At 43.8% G+C, this 25,219-nt stretch overlaps 1 protein-coding gene across 1 annotated transcript; it reads left to right on the plus strand.

Moving 5' to 3' along the window:
• The first annotated feature begins 128 nt into the window (after nt 1-128).
• Nucleotides 129-24,541, plus strand: WNT2 (Wnt family member 2). Its single transcript, XM_088165453.1, has 7 exons — nt 129-876; nt 2,948-3,032; nt 6,181-6,673; nt 8,038-8,261; nt 11,139-11,416; nt 14,193-14,457; nt 20,832-24,541. Exons 3-7 carry the CDS (start codon nt 6,594-6,596, stop codon nt 21,059-21,061), a joined length of 1,077 nt encoding a protein of 358 aa, XP_088021579.1. The 5' UTR covers nt 129-876; nt 2,948-3,032; nt 6,181-6,593; the 3' UTR covers nt 21,062-24,541.
• The last annotated feature ends 678 nt before the right edge of the window (nt 24,542-25,219 follow it).

Raw genomic sequence — 25,219 nt, forward strand, 5'->3', positions numbered from 1 at the left:
GAGAGATGTGTGTTGTTTTTTTCTTTTCATAATCAAGAGAACTGTGGAGACCTTGTTACATATTGTCTAAAAAGTCATTTCCCACTGACCTATGATACTTAAATTATGCCTTAAAAATCTGCTTCCTTAGGGATACTTACCTCTAAGTATTTCATCACATCAAATAAAGGATTATAGTAGTCCTTTGCAACAAGAATGCAGACAACTTCAAAGGCATAGCAGCTTGGTTTTTCTTGGTCTGCTCTTTCACTACAAATTTTTTCTTAATATTTTCTCCACTTAAAAAGGTGTTTGTAGTCCCACAGTGAAACATTTGTAATTGGTTTTGATCTTACCAAACCAGTTACATTGGAAAAAAAGGAAGTTGGTGTAAGTGAATTCAAACTAGTTGTGTTTTCGCAGGTTTCAGTAAACATCTGTAAAAATGCTGAATATTTTGGAAGGAACTTTTTTCTTTCAAAATGAAACAAAAATAGTCTAAAAAAAACATGAACCTGAATGGGTGTGTGAAACTTTTGGTCTCTGAGGTTTCAGAAGTATTGTGTGGAGTCTTAACCTTTGGTATTCCATCTAGAGGCTAGTAAGGAGAAGATAAAAACTTGGGTGCTATTCCAGTCACTGTTACTGCTGTTTTCTGTTTTTTTTAGAGAATTGCATTGGCTGTTAGTGTGTTTCCTTGTTACTGCAAATGTTTTGTCTCCTTTTGTTCTTCAATGCCAAGAGCATCCTACAGAATGATGACGCGAGAGGCAAAAACATAAGTTGAGGAGTTTTTTCTGGTTTTTCTGCTCCCAGACTGGTGTCAGAGGGGATAAGCTGTATTCACCACTGCCATCTACCAGAAGTGGAAATGAATATTCTGTCAGCATGAACAAAGTATGTAAAAGGAAATACTTCAAAAAATACTCCTGTTTCTTCATATTACTTTAGAGTTAATCCTAAACTAACAGGGTGCATAGTGTGAAAAGAAGAACCTTTTATATATGCACCACTCCTCCTCTAATCAGTTTGAAATATGGTTCAAATGCAGTTGCTCAGTGGTGGATTGGCTCACAGGTAGCACTAGAACTTTGACACCTAACGTCTTTTGGGAGTTTCTGTTGGGTGAAGGTTTTTGGGGTTGGTAGGGGAGGGGGAATGGCCAGGCATGTTGTTCAGACTGTTTCCTACATGGACTTTTGCATTAGTTAAGTGAAATTATTTCAACCACTAGTAAGGTTTCTGCCCTTCAGAAGATTCTTCTTCTTAACCCTGACTCCACTTAAGTGATAATTTGCATTAACAAAGCCACTTCAAAGGACACTGAATATAGCTTTCATTTCAAGAGATGCATTTCCTGCCACTAGCAGATCTTGACACTTGAGACAATAAAAATTTAAACTTTTTTGTCCATCAGCTTGAAGAAAAGGCCTGGTCAGATGGAAGCCTTTTAAGCTTAACTTGGAGCTCTTGCAGTTGAACAGAAAATTTGTTCCAGAAAAGTTTCATTAATATTTAACTAAATTATTGTGCCTTTGGTGTAAAATACTTAGGAGGGAAAAGTAATGCATTATAGTTGCTGGTATTTTTTTTTTTCAAGTGTGAGAGTTATAATGAAGTGTTTTTTGCAGAAGTGAGTCAAAGGTCTGGACTTTAGGAGATGACCTCCAAAATACATTTGGAAGAATCTGGTCCTTTTGAACTATCTTATGGATCACCTGTTTCTGATGCTTATAGTCACAATTGCAAACACACATGTGAACATCATTTGGTTAAACATAGGCTGTGCCAGCAGCATACTTGGCATCCTGCAGTGTTCAGGTATAGTGTTCAAAATTCTATAAACCACTCACAAGACTCAAGGATCTTGGAGTAACCACTTCAAGCTGTTTCCATTAATTGGTCAATCGGACCATGCGTTGCATGAAGAGGATATTTTAAGAGTCAAATTAACAAAGAATATTTTAACATAGCATATAAAAATAATAAAATTGCATTTGCCTTCTTGGATTCCAAACTTAGATGATGTATTTCAAAGCCTTTTATTCACTTCCATGTTGTTGCAGTGTCTCTTTCAAATTCTCTGACAAGTTGTCACAATATGATAGTGATAGGGCAGGAGGCAAAGGAAAAGGTTCCTTCAACATCTAGCCCTTGAGCTACACTGTCAGACCCTCTTACCCCCTGCAGCACCTCCTAAGGGAGCCTTCATATGAAAACGTCCCTGCTGAGAGGCCTCCTTCTGCAAGTCATCAAATTGCACTCATTATCCCAGAACAGTAAGAATATAATGATTTGCACATCTATGAGAGGATTGGGGGAGAATGCTAAAGAGCTTTGCATGTATTAAACAGGTAAACTCTTCAGCCCTGCTACTGTTGTTCTCCTCCTACAGTAGTGTAAATTGAGATGCTGAGGATTGAGTGAATTGGACCTCCCGGCCAAATCCTTCAGGATACCTGGTTGCTTAAAGATGCACCGAGGTTCCTACTTGCAATGTCATTGGATACCTAACTTGTCTTCCTAGGGATGACTATTCATACCATGGCCTTTTCTGAATCTTTAGGCTGTTTTGTAAAAGTAGGGCCTTGGGCGATCCTGTCGAGATCTGAAGGAACTGCAAGTTGGTTTTTCTTTAATTTTGCTGTCTAAGATAGGCCATGGCTTCTGTGTCCTGTGTCTCTCTTCTGTGCTTTGGGATTTGCCTGCTCTTGAAATTTGACTTGTGCAGTACCTGGCCTTTGATAAGGCATTACCCTTAATTATTCCTGTTATGCAATTACAGGTATTAAAGAGCAGTTTGGGGTATGTGTATTCCTAAATTGAGAGAGTGAGCTTTTTTTTTTTGGCTGTATTCTCCATTGACCTCAGCATGTGTTTGGTTTTTCTTTTATTTCATCCAAGTGTCTTGTTGAGGACAAGATTTAAAGTGTGCAATTTATTCTTCTTTCTTTTGTTGTCTTTTAAGCCATACAGGTGTTTCCCAAAGCTATCACTCCTTCGTGAGTAGGTGGATTGCATTTGTCTCCTCTGTTTCACCAGTTCTGTAAAAGGTACAGATTGTCTTTCCCAGATAAAACTCCTGTGTTACTACAAATGTAGTAATGCACACTGTAAAGTACTACAAATGTTGCTTTGGATGTTCATGTACAGAGACTACAGTTCTGATACATGTTGGTTGGTAGTAAGGCTACGAAGCCTTGAAGGTCTTAACAGGTATCAGAACTGCAAATTTCTGCTTTTAATGACGTGTGCTGTCATTTCTTTGTTCTGGAGGCAGGGGAGAAGTGTGTATTTGAAAACTAAAATTTCCCTATTTCAGAAATAGGAATTATCAAGGAATGGAGCTGTACTGAGATACAAGTGAGATATGACAATGGGGTACTACTGACGTTAAATGAATTATATGATCTCAACAGTTTTAATAGCTGATAAATTCTAGTTTTTATCCTGATCCAAGTGGTATAGTTTCATATAATACAGAGCCATAGTCCCTGGAAGTGGGACTTAGAGAGATACCTCTGCTGAACGAGTTTCGATTATTTTAGGTGCTACTGGCTGTAATATATATATGGGAAGATGTGTTCTACTTAAGAGTGTGGTGGGGTTTTTCTTGAAAAAATTTCAGATGAGCCTTCTGTGCCTTCAGCTTCCCTGAAAATGGTCTTTATTTGAATGTAGAAATACAGGTTTAACTACATGATTTTTATTACTGTATTGAAAAACCTCAGCTCGGTTTCAGAGGGTTTGCAGAAAATGGGGCTTTCTGTGCTCTGGCTACTCCACTGTCACTTGTATTGCATGTGGCATGATTTCTTAATTTTATGAGAAACTGTGCACATAATACTTATTGAAGACAACTACAGCTTTCTAGATTCAGTCTGCAGCAATGGAGGCCAGCAGCCTCTCCAGGCTGCATCAGGAACCAGCACTCCCTCTCATGAAAGGCAGTCCTCCATGAACTTCAACATGAATGAGTCCTTTCCATAGGCTGCAGTTCTTCATTAACTGCTCCAATGTGAGTCCCCCCCTCCCCCTTTATGGAGTGCAGTCCTTCAGGAATAGACTGCTCCACTGTAGGTCAAGTCCTGCTATGACCTGCTCTAGCATGGGCTTCCCACAGAGTCACAGCCTCCTTCAACCCAGCATGGGGTTCTCCACAAACTGCAGGTAGGTATCTGCTCCACCATGGACCTCTGTCAGCTGCAGGAGGACAGCCTAACTCATTATGGTCTGCTTGGGAATCTCTGCCCTGGCAGCTGGAGCACCTTCTCCCCCTTGTTCTTCACTGGCCTGGGTGTCTCCATAGCTGTTCCTCTCACATTGTCTAACATTCTCTTTGGCATAATTGCTGTTGCAGAGGGTTTTTTTCACATTATCAAATAGTGGTGCAACTATCATCACGGATGGGCTTGACTTTAGCCAGTGGTAGGTTTGTCTTGGAATTGGCTCTGTCAGACATGTGGGAAGTTTGTGGCACCTTCTCACAGAAACCACCCCTATGGCCCTCCCTGCTACCTAAACCTGGCTGTGCAAAACCAGTGTGGTTCCCCAGATTGCTTTCCAGACTTGCCTGTTTTGTTATTCTCTATAATGAGAGTGTGGTTGTTAGTAGAAATAATGGCTCCAAGGTGAACTTCTGTAGGGCTGGCACAAAGTGGAGGGGTTGGGGAATCTGAATAGCAATAAAGCTGGGATGAGGATGAGGTAAATGATTTAAGAGAAGAAAAGGATAACATTGATAAGCCACTCATGCAATAGCCACAGGTTAAGGAGCACCCATTTATACCGAGGGGTATGAGAAATTCTAAGAAGTCAGCGTTTTACAGCAGGCTTGAGAAAACTAGTAGCAGGGAGGATTGTAGCCTCTCTTTGTATGGATGTAAAATACTGCTGGAATTTGCTTTCCTCTCACTGGTGTTTCTCTGCCCTGGTAATTGATCCAAAGTGTATTGTAAATGTAGTAAGTTGGCCAGAAGCTAAAAATTGGAGTTTTTTTACACTGATTACATTTTATCAAATAGATGTTAAATGCTCATCTATTGCTTTTAAGACCTGCTGGAGATGGTAAGAGGAGCTGTAGTTGCCTCTGGGCAAGTAGTTGTATAAGCATTCATGTGTCCCAAACAATTATTCTTGGAAGTCTTTGCTGTCAAAAGATTTTTACATTGCAGTTGTGGCTAGGTGTTTGGTGTTGATGTCTGAGGTTTGCTTGCGAGATTTCTTTCAAGTTAAATTGGTAAGTAGGTGAATATTACCAATTCAAAACTACACATAGTTCTACGTTTTGCATTTTCTTTCTGAAATGGTGCTTACATCTACTATGTCTGTGATCCTGAGAAGTTGTACCGAGAAACAGGAGAATAGCTGTAATATGCAGTCTCAAGAACAGCTCTTAAAGGGTTGCTTCCTAGCTTGCTCTTCGAGGATTTTCACCTGGAGTTAACTGCAGGCTTCTTTTAGTAACGAGAGCTGTGTAGTCCCTAATTCACTTAGCAACCTTGGGCATTTATCTTTTTTTCAGCCAACGGATGCTGTCTCGGAAATGGGGCATCTCCAGCTTGATATTGAGGGTTGGTTGTTTGGGGTATATGTTACCCTGTATTTGTTTTGCAGAGATGACACGAGGTGAAAAAGTTGCTGAATCCCTTACTCTTGAGTTTGCTTCCGGCCCCGGCCGCATCGGCTCTCTCTCGGGCCGAGGAGCGGTGCGGTAGCGGCGGCGGATTCCCCCATCCCGGGATTCAAGCGCGATGGGGCGCGTAGCCCATCCCCCGGTCGGAGCCCATGAGCCGGGGTCCCGCCGTGCGGGGCGGCGCAGGGGCGCCCGGGGCGGAGGAGGAGAAACCAGCCCGGCTTGGCGGGGCCCGGGGCGAGGGGAGGCGGCCGGGCGGTGTCCACCCCATGCCGGGACTGCTCTGGTTCTGTGCTTCTCTGGCACCGGGTCGCGGTTCCGTTCCGTGCTCGGTGTTGGCGGGTGCGCGTACCGAGCCGTGAATTGCCGTCGTGCCAAACCCCGAGGGGTGCCAAGTGCTGCCGGTCTGTAACAGCCTGCCGGGGCCGCCGCCGGCTCCGCAGCAGGTCGTGTAGCATCTGCTGGCGGGTTTGAGTTCACTGTCTGCTTGTAGGGTTATTGGAAAGCAACTGGCTCCTCGGGATTCCTTGCCTAATCAGAGGTGTTACCTCCTCCTCTTCCCCCAGTGTCTCTTGACATCATTTCATCCATCAGAGTTTCAGAGGAAAAAAAACACCAACCAAAGCAGAACCCACCCAGTCTGAGAGCAGCCCACACCAGCCCTTCAGTTTTGCCGTGACTGCAGGGAAGAGCTGGATCGGGGCAAAGATGAAGGATGGGAGCGGGGCTGAGCTCCACGTCCTGAGGAATTTGGTGCAGGGCGAACCGAGAGGAATCCAGAGCGATGCATTAACCAGCATCCCCCGTATCCCGGCAGGGGATCAGTAAGCCCCGCGATTGCGCGTGGGGATGCGAAGGTGCTTGACCCACGGGAAACAAGTAGCCCTCGAGGTGCGTTTGCCCCCGCTCGTCCTTGTTGCTCCATGGGATTTCTTCTACCCCCCGCAACTGACCTGATGTGGACCGAAGCGTTTCTAACATGAACTTTCTCCCTGGGATCTGGTGGTCTCTTCCCTTGGTCTTGGTCTGGGCGACCCCACTAGTCACCTCCTCATGGTGGTAAGCTGTGCAATTCCAGAAATTTTTATTTGCTCTTGGGGAAGGTGGGGTCGGATTAATTGTGAATTAGGGGAGGTGGGGGAAGCCTCTCCCTCTTAGTCTCGCAGAAGCGGAGCTCGCCTGCTGCCAGCTGCTCCGGTCCAGAAAGTCCGGCCTTAAAGCGAGCGGATTTAGACTATCCCGGCACCTCCTTCCACACCCCGTCCCCGCTCTCCGAACCTCCTTCTCCGCATAAGCACAGCGAACTGCGGGGGCTACCCGGGGCTTTCGGCAACGATGCGAGCGGACCTGGCCCGGCGGGGGCAGCGGGCACCGCCCGGCCGGGGCTGCCCGGGGCGGAGGAGGGCGGGCAGGCGGCAGGGGAATACGCCCGAGGGGCGCGGGCGAAGCGCCGCTGCTGGCAGCCGCCCCTCCGCGCCCCGGGGGCGCTGGGAATTGGCTACAGCGGCGCTGCTTTTTTATATTAATTTATTTTTTCCTTTTTCCTCGCCCTACCCCGCCCCTCCCTCCTTCACTGTTTTTCCTCGCTGAACTGCAAACTGCCAGGGCAGAGGGCTGAGACCCCGGCGGGCAGCGCAGGGCTCGGCTTCAAGTGATAGCTGATGTCAGCGTGGGGCAGCTCGCTGCAAAAACGCGTTAGAACGGATACATAAACCTGCCCCTCAGACTCGGGACCTCAACCAAACCCAGGCTGGAAAGTCCTGGTGTAGGAGAGGAGGCTTAAACCCCTTCTTGTAATCCTGGGGAACACATTTAACCTTGACTCTGCCTGACGCGCGATCAAAGCCCACTTTATCAGACTGAGCATGTTTCAGTAAAATTACTATCTATGTCCTTAGTCGTATAAAGATTATTTATTGCGATGGCTTTTTGTCACGGTGTCTTCTAAATGCCACTTAACTATATATTTTTTGGAAGTCACGGCTTTAACGATTTTATGATCGTATAAAATAATGAAAATTCAAGAAAGGGACATTTTCTTCTGTTTGATCCCTTCAAAAGACACCTATAGAAGTTTGGATTTTATGAAAGGTACCTTTCGAAGCGTTTCAGGACTAATAGAGACCATCTGGATACAGATGATGTAATTTAATTTTTTCAAGGCTTTTTTTTTTTTTTTTTTTCAAGTACTGCACGGAGCTGCAATAGCGGGGCTTGAGGTTCTCCTGAATGCTTCACGTTATTAAAAAAACACAGGGTCGATGACTAATTGTAAAGGATTTCCACCAAAAAAGCAAAGGTAGCTGCAGCTCGGGACCCGCCAGAGGAAGGCTCCGGGGCGCTGAGGACCCTCCTTCCCTCGGAGTCGGTGCACGGGGGTCGGCGCGGCCCCCGGTGCTGCCCTGCCCCTTCCCTCCCCGCAGGTACATGGGCGCCGTGGGCTCGTCGCGGGTGATGTGCGACAACGTGCCGGGCCTGGTGAGCCGGCAGCGGCAGCTGTGCCGGCGGCACCCCGAGGCCATGCTCTCCATCGGCCGCGGCGTGGCCGCCTGGACGGCCGAGTGCCAGCACCAGTTCCGCCGGCACCGCTGGGACTGCAACGCCCTGGAGCGGGGGCAGCGCCTCCTCGGCCGCGTCCTGCTGCGCAGTGAGTCCGCCATGAGACAGGCTTCCCGTGGGCTTGGGTGGGGCGTGCGGCCTCCGCGCCCTCGGGCCGGGGGTAAAAGGGGGTTTGGAGAGTCGACCTGAGGGTACAAGCGTTCCTCAGAAGGGTAACAGGGGCTGTTTTGGGGCTAGCACCCCCTGGGAAGCGTGCGGGAACGATGAGAAGCAGTGACCATCCTCCTGTACCTTGGCCTTAGAAAGGTTGGAGCTTGGTTTTGCATTGCAGGGGGAAAGGAAGAGGACATGCAAAGTTATTTTAGGATCTCGCGGACAGCAGAACAGCATATATGATAACGTGAAGGTCTGTATCAAATCAGGGAGACAGTGTGGGGTTTTGTCATATTAGAGGCTGGCTCTGCAGTTCCCGACGTTTTTTGGTGCATAATGGATATCAAACCCACATATTAAGGCCTACAGGGAAATTGAGGCGTCAGAATATTGCATCAGGACAGAAGACTCTCCATGACGGCCCAGCCTCAGGGTAGCGGTATTCGGGATGGGGCCTGCTGAAAAGGGCAGCTCAAGCGCAAACAGGAGCCCCGGGTGCGCTGGCATGGCCGGCGACAATCCCTCCTGCAGGCCCGTTCCCACTGGAGCATTTCGCCGGGAAGGCGCAGCAGTTGGGTGCAGTCCCTCCAGGGCTGTGCTGTCTGCAGGTTGAGGGGCAGCACTGCCCTCAGGCACTGCGACATTTCAGGTCAGGCTCCGGAGGAGAGAGAGGCAGGGCACACACATCTGATAGAGGTGAGCCAGGCTTGTCAGACCCCAAGCAACTGAGCGCTACACTGTGCTTCCCGCCCCGAGGGAGGATGGTTAAGCAGGGTGGTGTTGCCATCTAAAGGTTGGAGTAAGGCATCTAGGGAGTCTTCAAATCTCAAATGTGGCCCTTTTGACTCGAAGAAGTGGCTGGGGTTTGTTACTGTGTACCGCAGCTCTTTCCACCAAGTGCACACGCTGCGCACATGGCTTTCCTTGGTGCACAGCCAGCGGCGTTGACCCTGCCCTGGCACTTGTGTCCCTGCAATGTCCCCGGTATCATCCTAAGCTGTGAGCAGCGTGGCGCCTGCAGGGAGGGGAGTAGGAAAGTACCCTGGGACCATTGCCCCACTGGTGGGGACGGAGAGGAGGATGGCAGACACTGGGCACGGTGAGCCCAGCAGGGGGATTCTCATTCCGTGCTGGGTTCTGCTGCTGGTAAGCAATTGGTTTCTGTAACCAGCTTCACTTTCCCTTAGCAATTATTTGTGAGTAACCAGCAACGTCACCCTGAGACTAAAGTTTTCAGTGAGGTTTGTCTGATATTCAGGAAAACATGTCTGGCAGAACATAGCCTAATAGTGATGATGCTGTTTAATAAAAAAAGTAAAAAAGCAGTTTTTCCAAATGTGAAGTGTTCACTGTTGGCTCATGTGAGAGAATGACAGCATCAGGGTTTTGAGCTCTGCACTGAGCCTGATCAGGCTGTGATTGCCACAGAAATGTAGCTTGATAGCGCTCTAATAAAATTGATTAGTTCAATAAACTCAAAAAACATTTTTCAACAATATCAAGTGTTTCTTTTTAATGAACACTTTACAAATTTTTGGTATTTCTGAATAACTTTTCTTGGAAATAAGTCTTCAAAAGAATGTGATTTGTGACAAGCCATAGTAACTTGCCTGATTTTAAAGGTAGTGTAGGGAAGGTATAGTTTGCCCAGTCCTTTTGTGAGTTTCTGGTTGCCATTTGCAAAAGGCTTGCACAGCATGTGGAAGTTCAGGGTCCTTACAAATGTAAGTTAAACATACTGGTGCTACTGCAATTGAAGTACTAAATAATAAGTTATATGGTGTAATTCTGCCTCTACAAAAAAAAAATCACAATTAACATTTGCCTTTGGGGTCCTCCTTTACTGTACTAACATCACTTAAGGCTTACAAGCCCTGCAAAGAGGTCTCTCCCTGCAAGATCTCATAGATATTGCACAAAAATCTACTTGCAATTCTTACTGTGCTAAAAACTTTAAAAGTAGGAAAATAATCCATTACCATAAAGAGATTTGTGGCACTGTAATGTAGGTCTGTATTGTAAACGATTATGTCTTAACATAAAAGCAATTATTACATTGAAATAATGTACCTAATCACCTATGAGTCGGCCTAGAAATACAGATTATCTTTGGTATAATGAAGTATCTCGATTAGGAGATGGGAAAGCTGCCAGAGCAGCTGGCATGAAGAAGTCACAGCTGCCACACCAAATCCTGCCTTTAGCATGACACAAGTGGTACCATTGATTTAATGGAACTTATTTGTGTGAATTACGGTTATGGGCTTGATTCTAGGCAGAAAACCTAATATTAACTTATTTTTCAGAAAACGACACCCAAATTTTCTCCTTAGCATGTTTTAAGCAGGAAAGTCTATTCCAAGAGCTTCAGGAGGGGAAAATCTAGTTTCAAGAGTTACTTGCAATATTTTGCAATGTACATGTTGTTTTAGTGTCCCTATTTAATAATTTCTTAAACTTATCTCTCAAATAGCACTTCATATATTCTTCTAAATTCACAGAACGTGATAGGAACACCAGCTGTCCTATTCACATATCTGTACAAAACAACTGATCCATGAAAATATATTAATCAATATCAGAAGCAAATGTTTAATGTTTTCCAACTAACACTATATTGATGAGCTTTTACCAGGGAGGGGTCCAAGTTTAAGCCATGACTAATTCTGGCTCCAGGGAATGTGTATGTGTGTGATTTCAGCCTAGTTTATCTTTTGCTCTGCAAAAAAGTCCAGGCTAACTGTCTAGATATAGGACAGCCACTCAAAGTAGCTACCCCAATGATATTCAAGGCGACTTTTTTTTGTTTCAGGTAGTCGAGAATCTGCTTTTGTACACGCCATCTCCTCTGCTGGAGTTGTTTTTGCCATCACCAGGGCATGTAGCCAAGGGGAGCTGAAATCCTGCTCCTGTGATCCTGAGAAGAAAGGCGCTGCCAAGGACAGCAAGGGCCATTTTGACTGGGGTGGCTGCAGTGATAACATTGACTATGGCATTAAATTTGCCAGAGCCTTTGTGGATGCCAAAGAACGGAAAGGAAAAGATGCCAGGGCACTGATGAACCTTCACAACAACAGAGCTGGAAGGAAGGTAGGTGTTTATCCAATAGGTGCCTAGAGATGTTCTTGGACATCTCTCTTGTGTCTGGGGTAGTTAATGCTTGGCTCTTGCTGTTTGGTCTCAGCAGTTATGAAGAAATATGGGAAGAGCAGGAGCCTGAGCTCTGTTTCTATCTCTCTTGGAGGTTCAGAGTGACAGAGATCTGCAAACGGACTGAATTCAACTCCATAACAGTATTCCTGTTGGAGTCACTTCAGTTGCTCCTTGTGTTGGAAGTTAAGCAGGAGTCTAAGCTGCAGGATCAGTTTGGATAGAGGTTTTGTTTTGAGCCTATTTTTTACATAAGCAGGAGTTTTATTTTTGGTTAATACAGAATACAAATTCCTAAGAGGGGCTGAAGATCACACTGAAGAACAGGCTTGACAAAGAGCAGATTAAAAATAACTCTCGAGGGGAAAAGAAACCATTCTGGCCATTTCTGTATGTATATGGTAAACTTAATCACAAAGTGAGCAGAGATAAAAAGTAATTACTTCACTTTTTAAGAAAATAAATCCAAAATACATGTCCCTCCAAAAGGCAATGGCCTTGGAGCATGGTCTGCAACCCCTTTTCTAAACATTGTATGAAAATACCATTCCTGAATTTCAGCTAGAAGAGTCTTTACTTTCACATCGTAGGCGAGTAGAAGGAGTAGTTTCCAGGTGTATTGCTGGCCTCTGGTGCAAGGGCTGAGGAATATCTGCACTAACATTTTGCAGTGGTAGCTATAAAAAGTAAGAATACTGCATGAAACAGGGAATATGCCGTTTGATTATTTAAAACATTTTAAAAATTTGCTGCTCCCATGACATCTGAAATAATACAGAAAAATAAGTTTTATTGTGCTAGACCAAGGACTTCCGGAGTTATTTGTAGAGTTTTTGTGTCTTATCTTTGATTTTCCTTAATGCATATTTAGTAGGAATTAAGTTGGTTGTATTCTGTTCTTTTTTGTACCACAAGTAGATGATTTTCCTGAGAAATTTTTGTTCTTCAGCATCTTTCCTCCAGTTGTTTATTGCCAGCAGGTGTAATTAATATGTGATAGGCACATGCAGTACTGTGATCATGTTTCTGCTACTGTCCAAAAGAGGCTGAACTCTACAACACAAAGATTTTTTTCAGAAATGTGGAATAAGTTCCATGATGGGAAGTACCTTCTGTAGTATTTGAACATTTTATTATTTTTAAGTTTTAAAAAATACCTCTGCCAAATACTAAGGTGGTACTGGTAAGGTAGATTTTTAGAACAATATCAAGAAATTTGATGAATATATTCAATTAAAAATAATGAATATGTTCTCATATGCTGTAGGACCCGCTTTATGGACAGAGGCATTGTTTTGTATTCACAGTGCAGCACTGTAGGTTTAGCTTTGCAGGGATCTTACCACCTCAGCTGCCCACAAGCCTGGCACTTTGACATGGGTAAGACCATCTGTGCCCTTGTTTTTTCCTTGGCTCCAGAAGGGGTGTTGATAGATTTCTTTTATAACTAGACTATTCCAAGTGTGTTAATTAATAAATAAATAGAACAAATATTTGTAACATTCCCATACGAATCACAGAACATAATGTGCTGTGTATCATCATATGCACATCACTAACAAAAAGAGACCTGCATTCCTATGTGCTTCTTCCACTATTCCAGCAAGTTGTTTTAAACGTGCAAGTAGTTAAATTGATTTCTGCTCAGATAATTAAAACTGAGCATCTACGTAAATCCCAGATCTGTAATATGGCAGTGAAGTGGGGCTGTGGGAATGCCAGTGACTTCTTTGAAGTAGTCGTATCATTTACAAGTTGGAAAGAAAATTAAAAGTCCTTTGGTTTCATAATACATTCTCACTTTATTACTAAGTGCTTGACTGAAAAAGGCTGCTGCACTTCTCACTTCTAATCATGGAACTTTCTTCTCTCTTACCTTCCTCCCATGATGACATTCCTCTTGTACAAACTCTAAAAAGTTCATATTTCATGAACCCTTAAGGCATAATATTTATAGATCAAAATATCCATATCTACATAATTAGGAATGAATTATTCACTGTCTATGAACCCATCTGTTGTTCTCCAACATCATACAGATAGCTTAAATGTCTGAGATGAAGCTGAAATGGCTTTAATGCTATCCAGATGTTAAATTAATGATTAATGCAAACTAATGAAGGTCTTATTCTAAAATGTTTGTTAAAAGCTGTATAAGCATTTTAATAATACTGTATTTTAAAATTCTCCATAGATCTGATGCCTAGCAGAGGCAGTCTTTTAAAAATAATTTAAATATGAAATGCCTGTGAGTTTCTGGGCAATATCTGAAACGCTGTTCAGGGTAAAGGGCAACTTCATGAAGATGAGCTGGAGAGGGTCAGAGGGTCAGCACAGCGATCCTGCAGCTGGAACAATGGGGAAAGGAGGCGCCTTGGCCTCCCAAGGGTCTGAATGATTCTGGCCATTTCTGATAATTTCCTCCTGTCCAGTCTGTGTCCTAGCACTGTAGACGACATCGATCCTTGGGACGACTGGCAGGAGCAGGAGGTAAGCCCGCCAGCTGGAGGATTGTGTGTGCAGTGAGTCAGGCAACCAGAGCACACCAACCACATGGGGATGACTTGATGCTACCAGTGGGTGTCACTACAGACCGTGATTTGGAGACCCATCGCAGGCCTGGCACTACAGGATGGCTAGGAAAGGGCTGAGAAGCAATTAATGACACTTTGTTTTACCTGTGTATATTTATATTTACCTGTGCGTTTCTAAACAGGCTGTGAAGCGGTTTTTGAAACAGGAGTGCAAATGTCACGGTGTGAGTGGATCGTGCACTCTAAGGACCTGCTGGCTGGCCATGGCAGACTTCAGGAAAACAGGAGATTATCTGTGGAAGAAATACAATGGAGCAATTCAGGTGGTCATGAATCAAGATGGCACAGGTTTCACTGTGGCTAATAAGAAATTTAAGAAGCCAACTAAGAATGACCTGGTGTACTTTGAGAGCTCTCCAGACTACTGTATTAGGGACAGGGATGTAGGTAAGCCTCTATCATTACATGTGAATGCTTTTAAGACATTTGTTCTTCTAAGGTCAAAAATTGTAATTTTATTGAGAGTGTGTCTGTTTGTATATATATATTTCTGTGAAAACCATCTCGTTTTCTGAAGAGTTGTGCCAGCCCCCGTGGGAAGAATTAAAGTATTGGTGGTGTTATTAACACTGGATTTTCCTGCTTCAGAGAATCGATAGAGACATTCTTAGTGTTACAGAATTCAAGAAATTGCCAAGCACCAGGAATCTTGCTAATGGATCTAGACCCATGTATAGTATTTCTTGATGTGGCAATTAAAAACTAGCAACTAGAAAACCAGAAAATTGGAAAAGAGAGGCAGACTGAGTAATGTATGAGAGAAGTTGTGGAACTAATTAATAGGTTGTATAACGGACCAGATTGCACCCCATATGACAAATCTGTAAGTGTCTGGATAGCAATGCAGCTCAACTCTTTTTGGCACTGCTGCATGTTTACAATCCAAGTTTGCTTGGAATAAATATTGCAAAACAGCTGTACTTAAATAAGAACAATATGTGAATTCCTAGTCCTGTACGATTGACTTCAATGAACCCAGAATTTCATCCAGTACAATTAGATTGTACAGTGTTTCTCATTAGTTGAGTCAACAACATAATTTTAAATGTTATGTATTATTTCGGCAGGTGATGTTTATTACCTGCACGAGCACATACCATTCCTTGAATAGTTGCTGCTAGTGTAAAGTCTAATCCAAGTGAATAAATGGGCATACTGTGACATCATACAGAGATTAACTTTGCAGACTAGGATTTTTCCAAAACATTTCTCTCTTGATGTTTCCTTATTAATTATAAAAACCATTATTTCTTTTCCTGTGGAAGAAGAACTTGTACACTCTCCAATTCTATGTCAAAAAGCCATTTAATAATCTCTTTGTACTAAGCCTAATCTCACCTGTCAGTATGGTTACTGTGGAAAAGAGTGAGCATTTTTCACAATAGTGTATTATGTCCATTTGCCAGCCACTGACAAGCCTGCCCAGAGATGGCAAAGTCTGACGTGTTCTTTGGCTCAGCTCAGTATAAGGCTGCACCTGAGGTGATGTTTCTTCGCTGCCCAGAATTCAGAGAATGTGGCTATTTGGAAGAGCCTATTTTTAGAAAACTGCAGTAAACCTTTGATGGGATGTGGGATGCCCTACTGCTGGAATAGAGCAAAGAAAGAACCACACAAACAAAAGCTGATCTGGCTTTGAGGGAGATGATTTTGGCAGCTGCACCACATTTTTTTCATTTTTTGGTTTACCCTGTGGAGCATTGCAGAGTGCCAGCCCTGTTAAATGACTACATACGAAATGAGATTATGCAAGTCTGAATTTGGAAATAGGTGGGGAGCATCTCAGTGTCAGCTGAATCTAATACCACAGTGTTTTAGTATGTCCTTGAATACAGTTCTGCCTTTCATTCTCCAGGGAATTCAAGTGATTTAGTGCTTCAGGAAATAAAAAAAAAAATTATCTGGGGATTGGTTAGTATTGGAGCTAAATGAAGGATTCACAGAGCAAACCTTATGAAACATCATGACTTGACCAGGAGACAACTTCAAACTGTAAAATGTCCAAGCCAGTGTCCTGCATGGCTTGGTTGTGCTAACACATAGGAACCAGTGAGTTAAAAGTGCTCAAGGATTCTGCCATAAGCAGCCTACCCAGGAAAAAAGCAGGTACCTTCTCTTTCCCCACTGGAGCTTCCACCCTGGGTCTGACATTCTGTCTGAGTGGCAGCTGGACATACATACATACTTGGAACAACCCAAAATGTGGTTTGTCTGGTTTTTTTTTTTTCTCTAGAAAGGAAAAGGGAAGTAATTGATTTCAGGAAGAATACAGTAGGAGAAATCACCAATAGTAACTCAATAGCAAGATAATGTAATAGCCTGACCACCTCTTTCCTTGCCTTAAGATTTCACAAAGGACCAAATGAAGATTTTTCAGAAGTGTTCAGAATTCATTTAACTCTGCACACATAACTCTGCTGAAATAATTTTTGCTCACAGTTTCATACTCAAATTTTGACAGAAACAGAGATAAAACATCCCAGAGAACTTTTAAAAATCAGCCTAAGTAAACGATTGTTTTTATCAACACATGGCCATGCTTCAGAGCTGGCCTGGGAAATCCCAGCCCCTCCAGACAAAACTGTCTCCAGTGTGTACTGCCTGTTCTTTCCAACCCTTCTGTACTGGGTGTTGTCCATATGATCCACTAGCTTCAGAGCTACTTTTCTGTGAACATTTCCTTTAATTATTTTTTCCCCAAGAGCACTTCTGAGGAAATGGTCATTCAGGGTTTCACAGGTTTTGCACTTCTTTCCGCTTTTGTGTATGTGTGTGCTTGTGTGTGTATGTCAAAGTGCAATAATGGATGTTATTGCTTGGCACCAGATTTTAATCAATAGAAGTAGGAAGAAAAAGCTCTCATTATATACTAATAAATACATCTTAGGGCTTTAAGAATGGAAAGAAAATATTTTTCAACATAACACATGTTGACTTCCAAAAATAACTGCAAACCAAGAAGAAAGGACTTGATCTACAGGCTGTGAAGTTGGCAGTATGAAAAGCTGTGGATGTTTTGGCAGGTAAAATGTGTGTAGGCATGGAAATTCCAAGGCTTAAAATGAAAACAGAGGTTGTACAAAACCTTTTTGCAAGTTAGAACCTACTCCTGCCACGTAAGCACTGAGGATGTGCATTGCAGGTAGCAGGCAGAAAACTCTGCCTGATTTTGTGGAGTGTCTTCTGCTGCTTTCATCCCTCAGGCCTGCCAAGGAGTGCAGTAACTTGTCTGGCTCCTCACTGCTGGTTATTCATTTTATTTCTCACTAGAGAAGCTGCAGAGATTCTGAAGATGCTGTTTGAACTTTAAAAAAAGGTTGGTTTTGCCTTTAAAAATCGAGCCTTTATATGAGCTTGTTTTCACTTTTGTCACAATCTGTGGATAATTAAGTCTCCTGTCCTAGTTGTGTAGTAAATGTTGATGTTTTGTGGTCAGCATCAGATGATACCAGTTTCTGACTGTCTGTTAGTGGCTGAAATAATTTTGTTTTTGAAGCTAGTGGCAAAACTCCTGTTGAAAGCAGTGGGTGCATCCGCCTTTGGTTGTCCTTTAGTGCTGTGTGATTTCCCCTTATGTCTGGAAATAAGAACATTGGACTTGGAAACTAACTTGTGCCTCAGCTGAGGAATGTGGTGAAACCTTTCTGGGCAGCTCTGATGGATGTGGGGGAACATGGGGTCTCTTCCTTCACCCCCCGCTGCCAAATGCCAGAACCCTACTCTGCTCCTGGTTGGGAGTTGTGCTGAGGTGGAGGGCAGCTTTGCTTTCCCTCCACTGGTGTGAATTCCTGATACACAATGCTAATCATGTGGGTCACAAGCTTGGCCTTTGTACTGTTTTTTTTGGTTTGAACAGAGAGAGCAGGCCAAGTGCCTTTAAAAATTCTTCACAGAATCAATTAGGTTGGAAAAGACCTCTCAGATGATCAAGTCGAACCTTTGAGTGAACACCACCAACTATATCATGTACTAAGTCCCATACCAATTCTTTCCTTAAACATCTTCAGGGCCAGTGACTCCACCCCCTCCCTGGGAAATCCATTGCAATGACTAATAACCCTTTCTATAAATTAGGTTGTATTTTGCACAGTCTGGGATGTGATGCATATTGCTGTGGGCTGACACAGAGCAGAACTTACATTCAGGTATCCCAGCTGTTTGCTCAGCATCCATGAATGGAGGAGAGTGTGATGGTTGGGAAACAGGATCTGGGTTTTTTTCTGCCACAGGCTTCCTGTGGGACCACAGGTGCATCATGTAGTTCTGCATCCCCCTGATTCCTCATCCTTGCCTAGACTGGGGGCGCTGGGGACCACTGCAAGTCTCTCTTCCCCCATCATGAAGTGATTCCTGAAAAAAAGATGTTGGAAGCACCTCTTGGCATCACTGCTATGCCTGTTATGCCAGTTGCCCTGGTGCAGCTGGCTCTGCAGGGAGAACTGCAGGGCTGAGGGCTTGCTGGGTGTCATGTGTGCCCATGTGGGTCACTGCTGGGGTACCTGTCCTCCCTGGGCCTTCCTGCAGAGGATCCAGGTGCTGGCACTGGCTGTAGGGACCCTAGGCCAGGAGCAGGAGTTTCTGCTGGTTTCCTGGCACAGGGTGTGCCTGATGATAAGTGGTTGTTACTGAGATGCTGCCCAAGATATCAGAGGCCTCCTTTAAAGTGCTGTTCAGCCATTTCCCCAAGGATGCTATGCAGAGCATTGGTCCATAGGCAGCAGCATGAACATGCTCAGACCCCAAGGAGACTTGGGATTTATCAGGCTGCAGATGCAGGAGCCTATTTCTGGCTCCATTCAGTGTGTTTTCTCTTCCCTTTGCCAGCTCTCTCAGGGGTGGCTTAGCCTGGCTGGTGCAGCAGCACCTGTGCAGCTCAGGAGCCCTGGGACAGGGCCCAGGGGCTCAGCTGATTGATGGTGGCAGTGGCCAGGGGCACCTGAGCTGAGCTGGGGGGCCAGCGGCCACAAACACCTTCTGCTCTGCCTGCAGCAGACAGGAACCTGCCATTCCATAGTGAAGCTCTCCAAGTGTATACCTCTACCAATGAATATTTAAGTATTTAAATAAATACAGGAATCTAGGCCATGGGAAGGCAGCTGAGATGTGTTCTAGGGACCGAAGCACTTCTCCGGGATGACAGTTGCAAACTGTCCTAAATTTGATGCAAAAAGAGGAAAATTTGCACCCCATGGCTGAGACGCTGGATCATGTGTCAGTCCCATGGGAAAACACAGTTTGAGAAGGCGACTTTGGTCCAGTTCCTGAGACCCCTCATTGCATTAGTGGTTTGGGGTCAGCCTCCATATAATATCAAGTCTTCCTGATGCTGGAGGGGCAGCAAGGGGTGGAGAGACAGTGAAGACTTGTATGTTATAAACTGCTTTGAGACAGCAGCATCAGTGCATGCAAACATAAATTTACCATAGGGAGGAAAAAAAAAAAAAAGAAAACTGGAATTTATTCGGCTTAAATGATTAATAATTACAATTTAACTGCAGTTTACATTTTTATTAATTAAGATTGGTTTGCTATCCTAGCTCATGCAAATTTTAATTAATGTTTGCATGTATTTGTTTTCCTTAAGAAGGAAAATTGTTCCTGTTCAGTGTGCACCTGCAAATACACACTATAAAATATTTCCAGTTAATTTGCTGACCATAGCTGTTACTTAGGGAATACCTTGCCCAAGAAGAGAATGGAGTTGCAATCAGGTCTATGGAAAATGTCAGAAGAATGTTTTGTTTTTTCTAATTTATCTGCATTTTATTCATAATAACAATACATAGGAAATTAGGTGAGGCAATTAATTTTTATGAAGTTTTCAGGTCGGTAGTAATAACCTATCAGCAGCTGTGGTATTGATCCTAAAATGTACCCTAAAATCAGTTTTTGTTAGATGAACAGTGGCTCCTCTGTGGTACAGTCACTGTTGAGACTTAAGACATGCCTTACAGAGCCATTTTGTGCCACGTGGATATAGGCACAGGCATTTCAGCCACTCCTGAGTGTTTCAAGACCATGACAAGGTGTGGTATGGATCCTCTCCTTCCTTCTGTCCACAGCAGGCTATAACTTAGTTTCTTCTAATCTCATCATGAAAGGGAAGAACTCTTGGTGTTACCCCACAGAGATGAGAGGCACACAGAGCAGCAGCTCTTCAGCTGCCACCTGAACTGGTGGAATGGGGCCTGTGGGTGGACACAGCAGCCCCAAATGCCTGGAGTGCTTTTGCACTCCTGCAAGGCTTTTATCACTGGCACCACAGTTACTTTACACATTGAGTCCGTCACAGCCACCAAACTTTGTGGTTTTCTCTTTCCTAGCCCTCTCCTGCACACTCGGAGCTCCTCAGCCAAGCCAATGAGATCCTGAGCACCATGAAGATGCTCTGCCTGGGCATCCCATTTCAGACAGTCCTGGAGGACTGGGTGCAGGGAGCAGGACTGTGTTGGGAAGGGTGTCTGCTCTCTGGAGAGGAAGAAAGTGCCAGGTTCTCCAAAACGTGATGATATTAACAGAATCAGCAGACTCTTGAAGTATTTAGCCCATTTGATTCCTCCTCATCTCCAGACTTGATTTCTAGGGGAAATACGGGACCAATTTTACCTTTATAGGCATTTCTCTATCTTGATATCGAATCCTGGGTGATGTGATGTTAAAGGATCAAATACCTCGCAAATTATGTCTCGTATACCTATTTTCATTTGCTTGCTGTCTTTCTTTAAATCTGCCTGCTGACCTTCGCTGTGTTCCCTTTGCAGGGTCCCTTGGGACAGCTGGTCGGGTGTGCAACCAAACGTCCCGTGGCATGGACAGCTGTGAGGTGATGTGCTGCGGGAGAGGCTACGACACCTCCCGCGTCAGCAGGATGACCAAGTGCGAGTGCAAATTCCACTGGTGCTGTGCTGTGCGCTGCCAGGACTGCCTGGAAGTGGTGGACATTCACACCTGCAAAGCACCAAAGAGCGCTGGCTGGATTTCCCGGACATGACACACAGGCTGCTGATACTGAGGACCACAGCCTTTGCCTTTCCTGCTCTATGCAGGGAATGCATCAGAGTTCTTTTTTACTTTCATGCCTGTTTTACCTTTGCTCATTGCACAGGAGCTGCTGAAAAATTGATATAAACCCTGCAGCATTTACTTTGCATTTCTGCATGACATTGTTGCTGCAGAGTTGTCTCTGCATAAACTGATGCAGCTCTGGAAGGATGTACTTCTGCCAAGACTCTTCCAACCACCATGTTCCTTGTGGCAATTCATTCCTGCCATCAAGAACACAAGAAGATACAAAATATGGCACTTTTACAAGATCACCACCAACAACTACATGGGCTGGGCTTGCTCAAGCATCTTCTGAAGGAACAGAAGGTCACAGTTGAGCCCTGGATACTGAATGGCTCAGGCGTTTGAGCCATTGGTTGGTGATTTCCCCATTTATGAAAATTTGCGGCCAGATTGGTAGAAGGGTATTTTTTCATCCCTGGTGGACTGGAGTTTCCAATAAGGTGGCCACCTGAGGCCATCCTGGCCACCATTAGCACACTGTGGCTTCATGTGGGGCAGGAGTTGGTCCATGGCCTAAAACAGGAAAGGGCAAGAGATGTATTCAGCCACAACACTTTGATGGAACTATTAGAGTGAAAGCAAATGTCTTAGTTATATGTTTGTGAAAACCTGACTTAAAAGCTTTTAAAAAGTAATTAACTCCTGAGGATTTTATTTTTCTGACCTGAAGGATTGAAGAGAATGGTTTTTCACCCTAGTGAAAGCTGGGTACAGGACACTCAACTACCTAAGGATAAGGTTTCCTCCTTTTCACATACACAATAGTGGAAAAATGTTCGTGAACAGTGATGGAGAAGGAAATGCCTTGCCTCAGTCATGACTTGGATTCTAAAGAAGTTATCAGTTTCTATGTTCTTTTAAAGTTAATAAATCTATTAAATTTGCTCAAAATTATACTTTCCACTCAGATGGGGACATCCAAATTAGATTTTTTTCCTGCATATTTTCTGCAAAACTGCATACCTATGATTTGGAGTGTATCGGCTTGTGATGGAGGTGGCTACAGGTTCTGCCAGGTTCCTATGCTAGGCTGGGATCAGCACAAAACAACAAGCTGCTATAAAAATGTTCAGGCCCAGAAATTGGAACCTTGGTGGAGAGGAACTGGGTCAGAGGGGGACCAGCTGCCTCTCCTCAGGGCAGAGTTCAGCAACATGAACCAAGAGAAAAATGGGTTCTGTGCCAGTAAGTATAAGGCTCTGAAAAAGCACCTACAAAGAGTAGAGGTGGGCAAGGTAGTGAAAAAACAACGTTGGAAAAGGAGGTTGAATGAGTGATAGAACACATTGTAGATGAAGGTAAACCTTCCATATGAAAATGAAATAGACTGGAAGAACCCTAGCAGGTACAAACAGTGCAGGGAAAAGTAATATCCAAGTAGTTAACCAAGGCAATAAAGTGAATACTCTGGGTATGTTTTGTTTTTGGGAACTTTCTTAAAAGACTATTTAAAAATAAAGGGGTTTGTCATTAAGTGGTCTTGAGGGAGCAGTCATTTACATCTGCAAGGCTTTCATAAAAGCTTGTATCATTAAAATGAGTATTTCATCTCCTGAAGGCACAGCTGGTGTTCAAAGATTAGGAGGCTCCAGAAAGTTCTTTACTTGGACAATAAGATAATGTTTTAGTTACTGTATATGGAAATGATCATGGCTAGAGGTAACAATAATCACACTTTTGTCTATAAACCAACTGCTGGTGGGACCAGCCCTACCCACAGGTCTGTGCACATGCACTGTATGTATAATGTGTATATATGTACCCTTGGACAGCTCAGGGGTTATACTGCTGGCCTCTTCATTGCTGCCAATTCTGGCTCTGGGCTGGATAAGGAAAATTTCATACCTAATTGTATTTAAAGGTGAGCTCCAAGGAGAATTTTTATTGGGATTTCACTGTGAAATGAAATCCACATGTAGTTCGTAGCCTCAGCAATATCATACTTTAAGCCTTAAAGAATTTAAAAGCAGTATAATAATTTTTAACCTTTTAGAGCCATTTCGGTTGGGTTTTTTTTAAGATTCAGGGAGCCCGAGTAGTCTAAAAGATTACTTATTTAATAAAGCTGAAATTATTTCAATGTTCTGGAAAAAATCATTATTACAAGAGAACTTGTTCTAGGTAGTTGAATGAAGGGTAATGAAATCAGAACTCTTCTTAAAGAGATCTGTTATTTGTTTAATAATCCAGAAAATCAACTCACCTGAATTCTGCAGTCCCAGATAAAGTATTTTGGAGTCACTGTATTAAAAGTGCATTAACTTTTATTCCCCAACCTGGTCCTCCTCCACTAAGGCACATCTTTCTGTTCCAAACCTTCCTCTGGGTCAGAGGCCTGTAGTTCCTGAAGGCTGCTCTTACCAGTAAGACCAGGAAGATGGGGACATTGAGTCCCTTGGCCTTTTCAGTGTCCTTTGTCACCCTGTCCAGAAGCAAGCCCATCCAGATGTGCACAGAGAGGCTGATGTTCCCATTTTGGGCATGTGCCATATTGATAAACTATGATGCAATGCCTGCACCAAAACTACTTCACCAGAGGAAACCCAGAATATATCACAGCATAAAAAATGGTAAGTGCTGAGTTGGCCACTTACTTGATGAGAGTTTTTTCTGTATTTATGGTTTTTTGGGGGTTTTTAAAGACCTCAAGGTAGACTTCTTACAGTTGTAGGCATTTCTGCTGCCTCTTCCACAAAAAAATGCACTCCCAGAAACTTTTGCTATTTCTTAGTGGCAAAAGACACTCAGAGATGTAAATATTGCTAGGAAAGGCCCTTCCATGAACTTCAGCAAATCCAGCAAAGAATATAAGAGGGGAATAAAAGAGGAAGCAAATAAAGAAGAAACAGAAATAGGCATGGCAAATGAAATAATACTGTAGTTCTGTTCTATGGAATACATTTACTCATGTATTTAGTCATGAAGAGGAAACAGCTGTCTCTAGGTAGACATTTTAGTGTCAGAATAATGTTAGCTGAGGCTAAAGGTTGTAGGATTATTTTTTTTAATACGCAGTCCAATTTTCTTGAGGGAGTTCCCCTTAATTTGCTGCATGAACTCAGGATCTAGCAGCGCCCTGAAACGCTGTTAGCCTGCCAAGCTTTTGGGGATTGCTTCCTCTCCACTGTTTTCAACAAACTTCACCCTAAAAAGTGTGTTGTGCTGTTACAGGTGAAATCTCGTAAAAAAAGTTTAATTTTCTTTTACCACATGGAAAATGAGGAATGACTTAGGAATGGTGGTATATATTAGGGCATGTGGGCATCGAAGCTTGAGAGATTGCTGCTTTTTCTTTTCCTGGAAAAATATCTAAAACCAATTTGTGCATCTCATCCTGGCTTCCCATCCCTGTGTTAGCTTCTTTGCAGATGTGAATTAGAAATAAAATGCTGCATTTCTGGTATTGTGCTGCACAGTTGCTGAAGGGCATCCAGCCCAAACCACAGCTATTGGTTACTACCCGCAGGCTCCACGTTCAGCTTCTTGTGGGGCTCAGTGTATGGTGGCAAGGGAGAAAGGAATGTTTGAGGATTAGTGAAGATCTGGATCTGGGGAGGGTGCTTCTGCTGAGAAAAACCAGCTCCTCCTCCAGTGTGGCAGCACAAATTGTACCAAGGCTCGCTCTTCTCCATGGCATTTGTCCCGCACTCTTTGGAAGGGCTTCACAGAGGTGGTGGCTGCCTCCAAGGGCAGAAGTGGTTTTGTGGTTGCATGTCACAGCCTGCAGGTTTTACCTGCCACTTCAGACGATAGAAATGAACTTACATTGTTATCAGAAAGACAGAGGCAGCTCATGAGCTGCAACCACAAATGTGATTTTGGGTTGTTTCTTTTGTATAACAGCTCATTTGCCTGGGGAAATGCAACTTCATAAAGTTCTCTTGTGAGAAAGAAGCAAATACATATGAATCAATACACTGACAGCTCCCTCTGTGGTGGGAGCTGGGCAGGTGCCCTGCTGGAAGCTGAGTGGAGCCAGGGCTACCTCTTAAAATCTGCTGGAACTAGAGCCACTGAGGTTTTCAGGGCCATCACAGGGCTACAATCACACTGGGTGTGAAAAGGTTTGGATGTTTAGCTT

The sequence above is a fragment of the Sturnus vulgaris genome, chromosome 5 (assembly GCF_052056855.1).
Source record: "Sturnus vulgaris isolate bStuVul1 chromosome 5, bStuVul1.hap1, whole genome shotgun sequence".
NCBI lineage: Eukaryota > Metazoa > Chordata > Aves > Passeriformes > Sturnidae > Sturnus > Sturnus vulgaris.

Excerpts from the sequence above, each read along its gene's own strand:
- WNT2 (XM_088165453.1), top strand. The coding sequence starts at position 6,594 with ATGAACTTTCTCCCTGGGATCTGGTGGTCTCTTCCCTTGGTCTTGGTC. Across the intron at positions 6,674-8,037 it reads CTAGTCACCTCCTCATGGTG|GTACATGGGCGCCGTGGGCT; the intron begins GTAAGCTGTGCA and ends CCCTCCCCGCAG. Across the intron at positions 14,458-20,831 it reads TATTAGGGACAGGGATGTAG|GGTCCCTTGGGACAGCTGGT; the intron begins GTAAGCCTCTAT and ends TTCCCTTTGCAG.